Raw genomic sequence first — 13,448 nt, forward strand, 5'->3', positions numbered from 1 at the left:
ATTCAACAACCTGTGAGGATACACCTTACCAATATCCATAACCAGCCCCTTCAAGCCTTCCTAAACCCAACCTAGGGAGACATCATAGCACTTTATTCCTTTTGATTGGTTTTATTCTCTTGTTTGTATTTCTGTTGTTTTTCAGTGTTGCCGTCTCATTCTGGCTGCACCTTCCTAACCTCTGACCCCTAACCTCTGACGCCTAAACTCTGACCCCTAACCTCTGACACTTAACTTCTGACCCCTAACCTCTGACCCCTATCCTCTGATTCCTATCCTCTGACCCCTAACCTTTGACTCAGCATCGTGTTCTACAGAAGCCAGGGAACCATTTGGTCTTGGAGGGTGAGGTGCTCCTTTAGAATGGTGTTATAAATGTTAAAATATATATATACATATATTTGATTTGAATTATGAAACATTTCTAAGGAATATTGAATGATTGTAGGGAGAATGTGTATTTGTTAGTTTTAGGTGGTGTATGAGCTTTGAGAGTGATTATACTGCGAGAGGAGGAAGGATACGATCCTATCTTTGCTTGGCTAGTTTGGTCTTCTCTAAACCACACCCTCTCCTTGATCTCTCTTACATCTTCAGAATGTTTATCAAACTGGTTTTGAAGTTTATGGTTAACATCAATGTCCTCCATCTTGTCAGAAAGCTGTTCTCACCCACAGATCAAGCCAACACTTTTTATTACAATACGTGTGTTGTTATGGTTAATCTCTCTGGTCAAATATAACTCTGTAATCTTCCTCTATACAACAGTCCTGTGTCCCTGTACTTTTAGTTTATTTTAGATTATTTTTTATATATATCTATTTGATTTTGTTTTGTTTTGGAGATGTTTCCGAGCTGCTAAATCAGTGTAGTTGAACAACAGGCCTTCTCTCTTCTGAATGTTGCCATGGTGACAACATTGAGAACAGGTGCAAAATTATTTCCGCATATTATTATTGGCTGTAAAAAAAAATAAAAAAAATAAAAAAGTTTGTATTTATTGTGTACAAATGTTAAATAATAAAACGGATTGGAAAAATACTTTTCATAACATTTTTGTTATTCACAGTAAACTTAAAAGACTTGTGATACAATATCTGTCTAATGTGTGAATCTGAGAGAGTGTGTTCATTATCCAGAACAGCATCAGAAGGCAGTTTCCTGATGGGAACAGCAAGGGGGAGGAGAGACTGAGCGAGGGGGGGAAGGGAGAATCGTTTAGGCTGGACTCACTACTAGCCTGTGCAAGTTTGTTACTTTGGTCCTACTAAATAGTTTAATTGTATTGTTTTTTTGTCCCGTGTGGATGCTATTTTCCGTTTATGTCTTATCGTTGCCTCTGACAGAATCATGGACGACTCCCGAACAGCATCATGCAAGTCCTGTATCAAGGTTTACCTGTGTTCTAATCCAGAAGGTACAGCAGGTCTGACTGTGTGTGTGTGCTGTATGACCCTGGTTGGAGAAGGAATGGAAGTATAACCCCTGTGTGTGTGCTGCATGACCCTGGTTGGAGAAGGAATGGAAGTATAACCCCTGTGTGTGTGCTGTATGACCCTGGTTGGAGAAGGAATGGAAGTATAACCCCTGTGTGTGTGGTGTATGACCCTGGTTGGAGAAGGAATGGAAGTATAACCCCTGTGTGTGGTCTAGACTCTGTTGTGGAACGCAGGGCTCTGAGAGAAAATGTGTTTCCCAGGCTGAGGGAGCACTGCAGACACACATACGGACTGGACTTCAAGGTGAGAGGTCACCTCTGTTTTGATGTTGGAATGGATATCATACTGTAGGCAGATCTTATTTAGCTGGTCCTGTATCATACTGTAGGCAGATCTTATTTAGCTGGTCCTGTATCATACTGTAGGCAGATCTTATTTAGCTGGTCCTGTATCATACTGTAGGCAGATCTTATTTAGCTGGTCCTGTATCATACTGTAGGCAGATCTTATTTAGCTGGTCCTGTATCATACTGTAGGCAGATCTTATTTAGCTGGTCATACTGTAGGACGGTCTTATTTAGCTGGTCCTGTATCATACTGTAGGCAGATCTTATTTAGCTGGTCCTGTATCATACTGTAGGACGGCCTTATTTAGCTGGTCATACTGTAGGACGGTCTTATTTAGCTGGTCCTGTATCATACTGTAGCCAGGTCTTATTTAGCTGGTCCTGTATCATACTGTAAGCAGATCTTATTTAGCTGGTCCTGTATCATACTGTAGGCAGATCTTATTTAGCTGGTCCTGTATCATACTGTAGGCAGATCTTATTTAGCTGGTCCTGCATCATACTGTAGGACGGTCTTATTTAGCTGGTCCTGTATCATACTGTAGGACGGCCTTATTTAGCTGGTCCTGTATCATACTGTAGGCAGATCTTATTTAGCTGGTCCTGTATCATACTGTAGGACAGCCTTATTTAGCTGGTCCTGTATCATACTGTAGGACAGTCTTATTTAGCTGGTCCTGTATCATACTGTAGGCAGATCTTATTTAGCTGGTCCTGTATCATACTGTAGGACGGTCTTATTTAGCTGGTCCTGTATCATACTGTAGGACGGTCTTATTTAGCTGGTCCTGTATCATACTGTAGGACGGTCTTATTTAGCTGGTCATACTGTAGGAAGGTCTTATTTAGCTGGTCCTGTATCATGGCAGTACCCCTCATGGTGGAGAGACACGGAGCGTGAGATCAAAGCCTCTACAGAAGCCGGACTTTAGGAGCAGTTCAACTCAACACATTCTACTGTTGATTGGTAGGGGACAGAGGATGTTCTCACAATGGTGCCATGAAGAGAGAGCAGGGGAGGGGTGTGTTATTGTTAAGTATGAACAGGTGCTGAGTGACTGTGTGTGTTGAGTGTGAGTTTTCCTTCAGGCAATATGATGTGTTTATGAAGTTATTATCTCTATTGAGCAGCAGGAGTTATGAGCTTGTTGAACAAAACCCATATTCAGATGGACTTGATGTTTTGCATATGTATTTTTACAGCTGTGTGAACGATAATACATGTCATACTATATGTTTGATAAATCATCTCTCTCCAGAATATTGTAGTTAAGTTGACTCACACACTTAAGCGGACTCTCAGGTGACAATACTCGGCCCAGCTATGGCTGTGAACTAGGGAAGCCATTGAATGTCTGATTCAATTGGATTCTCTATCATGTGTATGTAGGTGATAGACCCTTATGAGGCAAGTGATCCCAGAACCGGGCCAGACCAACAGACTAGACAAAAGCTACTACAGGCGTGTAGAGAAAGCTCTGACGGACCCTACCTAGTGGTAAGGCACCACATCCATGTCCCAAATCAACCCCTACACCCTACTTAGTACATTTAGTATAACCCCTTTTCCCTAATCAACCCTACACACATGTAGTAACTCCTGTACTTCTCTGTGTGTCCTGTGGGTGGCGCTGCAGGCTCTGGTGGGGGCACAGTATGGTGCTGTGTGTTTACCTGCCCAGGTGGAGGTGGCAGAGTTCCACAGGCTGCTCCAGGTGTGCCAGCGAGCGGGCATCAGTACCCGTGCTCTAGAGAAGGCATACCTGAGAGACGAGAATACAATACCACCGTCCTTCTGCCTGCAACGACAGACACACATTCACACAAAGCTGCACCCCGACAAACAGGTGAGGAGAAATCACCAGGTACACACACACACACACACACACACACACACACACACACACACACACACACACACACACACACACACATTCACACACAGCTGCAACCCGACAAACAGGTGAGGAGAAATCACCAGGTACACACACACACACACACACACACACACATTCACACAAAGCTGCACCCGACAAACAGGTGAGGAGAAATCACCAGGTACACACACACACACACACAGCTGCACCCCGACAAACAGGTGAGGAGAAATCACCAGGTACACACACACACACACACACACACACACACACACACACACACACACACACACACACACACACACACACACACACACACACACACACAGTGCAGCACAGGTTATAATGATCTTTTTCTCAGACAGATGAAAAGACAGGAGAAACGGGTGTTGAAGAGGAGGAGGAGATGAGGAAGGTCTTGCAGGCTGCTGTGAGTCAGTGTGTTCAGGAGGGTCTCCTAACAACCCTAGGCTACTACAGGTCAGGTGAGTGAGATGTGTTAGCGAGATGTGTTAGTGAGATGATCTAGGCTAGTCCTGTATCGATCTGCACACTGTCAAAAGCACAAGAGAATGTTTCAAAGGGAGTCTTAAATAGCAAAATACTGTTTTCTAAGTATTTATTCTTTAACCACACTGAACAAAAATATAAACACAACATGCAATAATTTCAAAGATTTACAGTTCATATAAGAAAATCAGTTAATTTAAATAAATTCATTAGGCCCTAATATATGGATTTCACATGACTGTGAATACAGATGTGATTCTGTTGGTCACAGAGACCTTAAAAATAAAAGTAGGGTTGTGGTTCAGAAACCCAGTCAGTATCTGGTGTGACCACCATTTACCTCATACAGCGCGACACATTTCCTTCACATGGAGTTGATCAGGCTGTTGATTGGGGCCTGTGGAATGTTGTCCCACTCCTCTTCAATGGCTGTGTGTTGCTGGATATTGGCGGGAACTGGAACACGGTTCCGTACATGTTGATCCAGGGCATCCCAAACATGCTCAGTGGGTGACGTGTCTGGTGAGTATGCAGGCCATGGAAGAACTGGGACATTTTCAGTGTCCAGGAATTATGTACAGATCCTTGTGACATGGGGCCGTGCATTATCATGCTGAAACATGAGGTGATGGCGATGGATGAATGGCACGGCAGGATCTCGTCACGGTATCTCTGTGCATTTAAATAGCCATCGATAAAATGCAATTGTGTTAGTTATCAGTAGTTTATGCCTGCCCATACCATAATCCCACTGCCACCAGGGGGCACTGTTTTTAAAATATTTTTTATTTAACCTTTTTTAACTAGGCAAGTCAGAACAAATTCTTATTTACAATGTTAAAAATGCTGATGTCAGCAAACCGCTCTCCCACACCATGCCATGCGTCTGCCATCTGCCCAGTACAGTTGAAACCGGGATTCATTCATGAAGAGCACACTTCTCCAGCGTGCCAGTGGCCATCCAAGGTGAGCATTCGCCCACTGAAGTCTGTTACGACGTCAAACTGCAGTCAGTTGAAGGAAGACGAGCAGGCAGATGAGCTTCCCTGAGACGGTTTATGACTGTTTACAGAAATTCTTAGAGTGTCCAAACCCACAGTTACATCAGCTGTCCGGGTGGCTGTTCCCGCAGGTGAAGAAGCCGGATGTGGAGGTCCTGGGCTGGCGTGGTTACACGTGGTCTGTGGTTGTGAGGCCGGTTAGACGTACCGCCAAATTCTCTAAAACAACATTGGAGCCGGTTTATGGATGAACCTGATTGGCACATTGCAGAATGACATCATCTCCCACTATGGAGTAGAGAGAATCTCCACCAATCATTCTGATCAACAGAATAAAAATGACTTTTGGGCACCAACAAAATACAGCACACAACTCACATGTAATACACTATTTGAAATAATGAGCCTCATCATAACACACAGTAGCCAATCAGTCAGGAGAGGAGCCAATGATCAGTAGCTCCATCAGAAGTCCAGTCTGTTTGTCCACAGCCATGACCTCTGTCTGTGGTCAGTGTGTGTTATAGTCATGTGTCTCTATAGCCCCTTTAGGTACAGATTACCATGTGACTTACTCTTCAGTCCTCGACCAATGACAAGCGACTGAATGAAAACTACATGGTTGTACCACCTGTCCAGCTAGGCCAGACAGTTTAAAGGTCGTGGTTCAGTTCTATACATGCAGAAAATGAGCCACGTGAACTCACACTCAGCCCCCAAAAGCAACCCAAAACACCGTTGCTATCTCTCTGTCCCCATAGTAACAGATATCCCAGTATCTTTCTATAATCTAGATTTGCACATCCATCTGAAGAAAGGTGTGAAATGACTCAATGTTCCCTTCGTCGAGGTGCTGTGTTCAACAGAGAACAGGCGACCTCACACCCCCATCTCTCTCTTTAGGCGTAAGGCGAATGAAGTGGTGGGAGTTGAGCAACATCTACTGGAAGAAAGACAAACTATACTTCTATTCACCTCTCTGACATTTTAAATAGCTCCATCACTCTAGTAGGATTTCAGATTATCTATAGGAATTGTACATTCTTCACACATCTCTCCAGACATTTAAGTTGTCCAACAGATCCGTATGTAATATGCTCTTTATTAAGGTGTACATTTTGAAAACTCTCTCTCTCTAGCTCTCGACACAGACCTGCGATTCGCTCTGGAGAATTGTCCAAGACGTGACATCAAACGCTGCCTGGTCTATGTCAACAAGATCTCCAATGGGCGGGGCCAGAGGGAGGGGGCAGACCAGCCCCCTAAAGAGCCGCCCCTACACCCCTATCCTCCTCTCAAGGTACGTGCTTCACTTAATAACTGATCTAGAATCTGATTACACTCCCCCCAACCTCTACCTGGGGATGACAAATATCTGACCTTGTATCAGTGGTATTAGGTAAGGAGTAACGTCATCCCCCATCTACCGCAGGCTGTGTCCGATGACAGCCTCCTGTCCCAGCTCTGTGACCACTTCCTGCCCAGCCTGGTGACTTCCTGTCAGCTCCTGGTGTACACCACAACTTCGGAATGCGACCCTCGTCATGGTTACACCCCTGCCAGGAGGAGGAGCTATGCGGAGGGTCTCTGCCAGCAGCTCTACTCCGACCTCCTGGCTCTGATTGACAGCTCTGTCGCCACGGGAATGGGAAAGTCAGTATCTTCACCTCATTCTGATGATGCGTTGACCAGAGAGCAGGCTGAGCAAGAGGAGCTGTGTTCTCTCTATTCCCGTCTCTATGACAACAATCGGCCAGAGGAAGTGGAAGTCAGGTCTTACCTGGAGCAGAGGGACACACAACACCCACTAGTGGTCGTAGGAGGGCCGTGCACAGGGAAAACTGTGCTGCTGGCACATTGTGCACAGCAGGTAGATGGAGCAGTAACTCAGGACAGACAGAATCTTATAGAAGTGATTGGAAGAAGAAACTACCTGTTGCTTCTATAAGACATTACCAGCTACATTACTGACTGAATATCCAGACAACATTCATTATAATATCTAATAATATCTTGCTTTAGAAGAGATCTGCAGGGTCCATCCCAAATGACTGGGACTGTACTGATTGGCAGCGCCACATAACAGCCTGTTTCTCTCTCCTCTCTTCTGCAGGTGAGGTCATGGCTGAGCGACATGGATCCCGTGGTGATTATCCGGTTCACCAGTCTGTCAGTCAATCTCTCACCTAGACACCTTCTCTCCAGCCTGTGCCACCAGATAGCCCACAGATACAACCGTAACCCTGAGCCCAGTAGCAGAGATCCTAACCCTAGCCTCCCCCAGCTCAGACATAACCTTTCCTCCCTTCTCTCCCTCTGTCCCACCCCTAAACAGCCCCTGGTCCTCATCCTTGACGGCCTAGACCAAGCTTGGACCGTCTCCGGACCCCAAACCATCAAGTGTCTCCCTTCCCCCCTCCCTCCCAACATCAAACTCATGCTCTCCATCTCCCCGACCCGAACCAATACCCTCCACACCCTTGAACTCCATTTCCCACAATCCTCCTCTGCAGTTTTTGGTGTCTCAGGGTGCTGTGTGAGTGTGGAGCTGGGGCCGGTGGAAGGGAGGGGGTGTGTGAGGATGTTGGCAGCCCTCCTGGAGGGGTCAGGAAGGAGAGTGACGTCAGGACAGCAGGGGGTCATGAACATGGCCCTGATCTCCTGCCCTCTGACCCTCTACGCTCGCCTCCTACATAGACACGCCTCGCTGTGGACCTCAGGTACACATCAAAAACACAGTATAAACACATCTATCTATATATCTGGAGCTAATTTCTCTCTTTCTCCCACTCCCTCTCTCTCTGTCCTCTCTCGCTCTCTCTCTCTCAGCATCAGAGGTGACTGATGAGACCCTCCCTGTGGGTGTCCACTCCAGCATCACAGTGTTTCTGGTTCACCAAGAGGAGAAACATGGGTTGGTTCTGGTGTCCCGAGCCCTGAGCTACCTGACCCTCTCCAAGACCGGTCTCACAGAGGCTGAGCTCTCTGACCTCCTGTCCAGTGATGACGCGGTGCTGGCTGGGTACGTCTCGGCCAGTGATCCCCCTCCCTCCAAGTTTAGGGTACCTGAGGTGGAAGTAGAGAGGCTGTTGTTGGATCTGAAGGGTTTTCTGGTGAAGAGGAGTGTTGCAGGGTCTCATGTTCTATTCTGGGTCAGTAGACATTTTGGGTTGGTGGTGTGTGAGAGGTACCTGAGCTCCTGGGAGATGAGAGAGGAGATGCACACAGCGATGGCCGACTATTTTAATGGTCGCTGGGCCTACGGTAGAGCCAAACCACTGGTCATCAGCCAGACCACAGGACTCAACCAGCCTGGGCCTGTCCCTGACACTGCCCGAATGAAAAAATACATTGACAGGCAACCTCTTGGTCAACCCTATGTGTTTAACTCTAAACCCTCCTCATCCTCTTCCTCCCCCTCTTCTGAGCATGTGCGAGTCAACCTGCGCAAGCTTCTGGAACTGCCCTATCACCTGAAGGAGAGTGGCAGGTTGGAGGAGCTAGGGCGAGGTCTGATGATGTCACTGGAGTTCCATCAGGCTATGCTGAGGGCGGGGCTCCTCGGGGATCTGGTAACCCTGCTGGAGGATTGGGAAAGGGAGGGGGCGTCCCAGCTCATCTTCCCCAGGGAGAGAGCTCTTCTGGCGGGCATTCTGAGGGACTCAGCCTGTCTCCTCTGGAACTCCCCTATGGAGCTGTCCATGGTGATGAAGGTCAGGCTGCTTCCTTTCCTGGGGCTCTGTCCTGAGCTGGAGGGCTATGCTGAAGAGGTGACACAGGGGATCAAGAAGAGGGGAAGCGGATTAGGAGTGGTGCTCAGTCCTGCCCCCTCTACTGTACCCTCCACACAGTGTCTTTTTCCAGAGGCCAGACAGTGTGCTGTTACAGATGCAGCGGGGACAGTGTCTGGGACTGTGGTTGTCATTCAGAGTGATGGGTCTGCTTTGGTGTGGAGGGGTAGAGAGGCAGAGGAACTGAAACTGAGCTGTGAACCTGCGCTGAGGTTTGTAAGTGTCCGGGGTAGTGGGACTTTCATCCTCCTCTCAACTCAGTGCAACACACAGCTCCTGTGGGATGTGACTGGGACAACGTGTTTTCAGGATGTACTGAGTCTAGAAAGACAGGGTTCCAACTCAGACCAATGCTCCAGTACCATAGTTGAAGGGTTTCTCATGTGTGATGACAGGATGTGTGTGTGGTGGAAAGGTCTGAGCTATGTGAGTGTTTCTGAAGTTTCCACCAGCCGCCTCCTCACCCGTTTGCAGTGCCAGAACGCTGTGAGGAGTGTGTCTTTTCCCCCTAGTGGTCAGTTTGTGTACTGTGGCCAGGAGAAAGGCACAGTGTCTATATTTGACACATCTAGAGGCACTCTCACTGCTATCTGTTCCAGTCCAGCAGAGTCATCAGTTATCTCTGTGATACTCAGTGAGGATGAGAGGGAGATGGCGTGTGTGGACAGCAGAGGGCACATATTGTTATGGTGCGTAGCGACCAAAACAGATCCCAAACTCCTAAAAGAGTGTTGTAGTGGCAGCAGCCATTTTGAGTTCATCAATACAGACCTATCAGAAGAGAGTTGTATTCTGCTGGTGTGTAAAACCCAGGAGATTATTCTCTGGGACACGTGTGACTGGGAGCAGTGGGACCATTTCAGAGCTCCACAGGGGAAGGCCTTCTCTCAGGCGTTGTTAGCCCAGGACGGACAACTCATCCTGGCTTCGCTAGAGGCCTGTCCCTCTGTGCTGGTGTGGAGGATGACCACTGGTCAGTGTGTCCTGTCCTTAGATGCTGGCAGTCCTTCCCAACCCCTCTCACTGCTCAAGATGGACTCTGTCCTCTCCGTGGTCACACAAAATGGCCACCTCACTACGTGGGACTCAGATGTAATATGTGCTGCGGCTATGGTCCCTAGAACTGGGGCCGGGGTGAGGGAGGTGGTGCTGGAGCCAATGGGAGAGCGGTTCTATGTGATTGACGGCTCAGAGATATTGTGGAGGTGGAGATTACAGACAGGAAGTCCGGAGACTCACTTCCTGCACGACGACCCCGTGGAGAAGCTGTGTCTCTCTCCAGACGGCAGCCATCTTGTGAGCCTCTCAGGGGAGGACGTTTACGTGTGGCGGAGCGACACGGGACAGAACCTCCACCGTATCCACGGCAGCAGAGCTACAGAGGTTCTGATCACCTCTAACGGTCACATTGGGGTGTGTGTGTCGCAGCATGGCCTGTCCAGGGTGTGGAATCTGGACAGTGGGGCCGTGGTCTGTAACATTCACCTGTACCTGGCTGATGCCCAGGTCTCACCCGAGAGCACCTTCCTGTTAGGCCGTCGTCATGGCGACCTGCTCGCCGTCAGCCTGTGGTCTGGCACCGTCAGTAAGCGCTTCTCGTGCTCAGAACGCTATGAACGTTCTACGGTCGTGGCCTTCCGGACCCTACCGGAACACCCAGACTTTGTGATCGTGATGGCTGCCTCTGGGTCTGTTTACACATGGAAGGTGACAGAGGAGACGTTATGCCGACAGTTTCTGCTCCCCCAGATGTTCCTGTGCCAGCCACAGGTCTTCCACATGTCGTCTGATGGGAGCTTCGCTCTGCTGTCCACTGATGATGACCTGATCACCCTGCTGGACCTGCCCAATGCCAGGCTGTGTAGGGTCAAGGCCCAGGGTCCAGTCCTCAAAGTTTGCATGGACGACTCTGGACGCTATGCTGTCTACATCTGCCACCCCCCTGCCCAGGATAATGGCTGTGCCTGTGACCTGCACACTAAGCCATTGCTGGCAGTGGTACGGCTGGCTGACGGGGGGAGACTGGGGAGGTTGTGTCTGTGTAAGACCCCCACAGCTCTGGCTGTGAGTGAGGAGCTGTGTGTGTATGTGGGCTTCCACGATGGGTCTGTGGGAGTGTACTCCATCTCTGACATCACAGGGAGGGGAGGGGCTGTCAGGGAAAGGATACAAGGGATTGGTCGGGAGAGGCCATGCCAGTGTGACATTGAGCCAGTGCGATGGTTGCCCCTAGCAACACCCAGCATCACATGGCCCAAGTCTTCTTCAGAGATGACATAACAGATGTAGGCCTGAGTCTTCTTCAGAGATGACATAACATATGTAGTCCTGAGTCTTCTTCGGAGATGACATAACAGATGTAGTCCTGAGTCTTTTTCGGAGATGACATAACAGATGTAGGCCTGAGTCTTTTTCGGAGATGACATAACAGATGTAGGCCTGAGTCTTCTTCGGAGATGACATAACATATGTAGGTAGGTAGTCCTGAGTCTTCTTCGGAGATGACATAACATATGTAGTCCTGAGTCTTCTTCGGAGATGACATACCAGATGTAGGCTTGCTTCTTCAGAGATGACATAACAGATGTAGTCCTGAGTCTTCTTCAGAGATGACATAACAGATGTAGGCTTGCTTCTTCAGAGATGACATAACAGATGTAGTCCTGAGTCTTCTTCGGAGATGACATAACAGATGTAGTCCTGAGTCTTCTTTGGAGATGACATACCAGATGTAGGCTTGAGTCTTCTTCAGAGATGACATAACAGATGTAGTCCTGAGTCTTCTTCAGAGATGACATAACAGATGTAGTCCTGAGTCTTCTTCAGAGATGACATAACAGATGTAGTCCTGAGTCTTCTTCAGAGATGACATAACAGATGTAGTCCTGAGTCTTCTTCAGAGATGACATAACAGATGTAGTCCTGAGTCTTCTTCAGAGATGACATAACAGATGTAGTCCTGAGTCTTCTTCAGAGATGACATAACAGATGTATGCCCAACTTGTGTCTTGTTGGCCAGTTTCCTTCTTTATTCATTTTAATTAAACAATTTTGTCCATTTGTTACCTGTTAGTAAATTGATATTCCTAAATAAAATTGATATTAAAAATGGTTGTTTTCTGTCCAAAATCAATGTAGCAGAGCGATAACAAATCAGCTCATATTTGTTCAGCCTATTGATACGAAGCCGGTTACATCATTCTTCATTGGCTGTGGTGCACATTGAGCCTATGAGCTAAGCGAATGATTGGGGCTTGCGTTCAAATAAGAAATTGTCCTATCAGCACAGGTGTCTGAGGTCCAACCAAGGTCACATTTTAAATACTTTATTGGAATCAACAACAACGAACATTTGTACCAAAAGTGTCAGATCTTTAGTACACAGGCGTCAGTATCGACGCGTGTGCTGAAGGTATTACAGTATGTATGACTCATGGAATCTGGCTCTGTAAACACATCAGACAAGCCTGAGCTGTAAAGATAGACTCCGCTAAATTACGTGGCCACGAGCAGCACCGCAGATATCAAATCACATTTTATTTGTCACATACACGTGGTTAGCAGATGTTAATGCGAGTGTAGCGAAATTCTTGCGCTTCTAGTTCCGACCGTGCGGTAATATCTAACAAAGATATTAAGACAAGCAAGATGCAAGACTTTGCTCTAACAGTCACACACAGTATCTGCGCACAGGTTTGCTTCACGCTGTTCACAGCTGGGTAGCGAGGGCACCGAAACAGGGAGAAGTTGAGCCTCGCTCTTCTACACCTTTAGTTGTGGCGGAAATTGACCCACTATGCTGTTTACTTTCTGCATCTACGTCATATCGCTGAGTCTACCTTTAAGATGGTAAATATCACATCCTGTTCCGATGAAAAACATCTTTGTGGAAACTTGTGTCCTGAGCTGCACCTCCCCTAATATACTCACACTCTCTCGCTCTCCCAACTACATTCTCAATCACACAGTCACTCTTTCTTTTTTTTTAAACACACACGCTAACCAGCCCACCAAACAGAAGGACTCAGGTCAATCAAATTAATTAATAACATTTTTTTTTTATATACCAAATGCATGAAAGTTGGTAATTTCAACCTAAGTCGAGCTGCAACTCAAGAGCAGGCAGATAAAGGATTTTCCGATTTGTCTGTGTGTTCTGGGTTTGGTCATTTCCTATGTGAGAGTGTGCTGACAGATGGGTTACAATCATCCTCTCTGTCTGTTCCTGACCTTGTATTATGAAGACATCCTCTTCTGAAAACCACTGGACACCAGGACGACAGCTTCGTGACATCAAATGGACTTTGGTGGTCAAGATGTGTTTGTATCTGTACTGATGGCCCAAAGGCCAAGAATGATCTGAATCTATGATTACAGGGACTCTCCGCAACTATATTCAATGTGCGGGACAGAATTGAGGCTATGATTAAGAAGTTGGAGCTCTTCTCTGTCTGCATTAACAAGGGCAACACACAGGTCTTCT

The 13,448-nt window shown here is 47.2% G+C and overlaps 1 protein-coding gene across 2 annotated transcripts; it reads left to right on the top strand.

Moving 5' to 3' along the window:
- The first annotated feature begins 1,197 nt into the window (after window positions 1-1,197).
- LOC118378491 (NACHT and WD repeat domain-containing protein 2-like) lies at window positions 1,198-12,076 on the top strand. Of its 2 annotated transcripts, XM_035765479.2 has the most exons (9): window positions 1,198-1,417; window positions 1,654-1,742; window positions 3,177-3,284; window positions 3,424-3,633; window positions 4,025-4,148; window positions 6,314-6,474; window positions 6,607-7,044; window positions 7,288-7,894; window positions 8,004-12,076. In XM_035765479.2, exons 1-9 carry the CDS (start codon window positions 1,351-1,353, stop codon window positions 11,243-11,245), a joined length of 5,046 nt encoding a protein of 1,681 aa, XP_035621372.1. In that variant the 5' UTR covers window positions 1,198-1,350; the 3' UTR covers window positions 11,246-12,076. The 2 variants fall into 2 exon arrangements, with proteins under 2 accessions (XP_035621372.1, XP_035621373.1); XM_035765480.2 differs by lacking the exon at window positions 1,654-1,742.
- The last annotated feature ends 1,372 nt before the right edge of the window (window positions 12,077-13,448 follow it).

Source organism: Oncorhynchus keta, chromosome 1 (genome assembly GCF_023373465.1).
Source record: "Oncorhynchus keta strain PuntledgeMale-10-30-2019 chromosome 1, Oket_V2, whole genome shotgun sequence".
Lineage (NCBI taxonomy): Eukaryota > Metazoa > Chordata > Actinopteri > Salmoniformes > Salmonidae > Oncorhynchus > Oncorhynchus keta.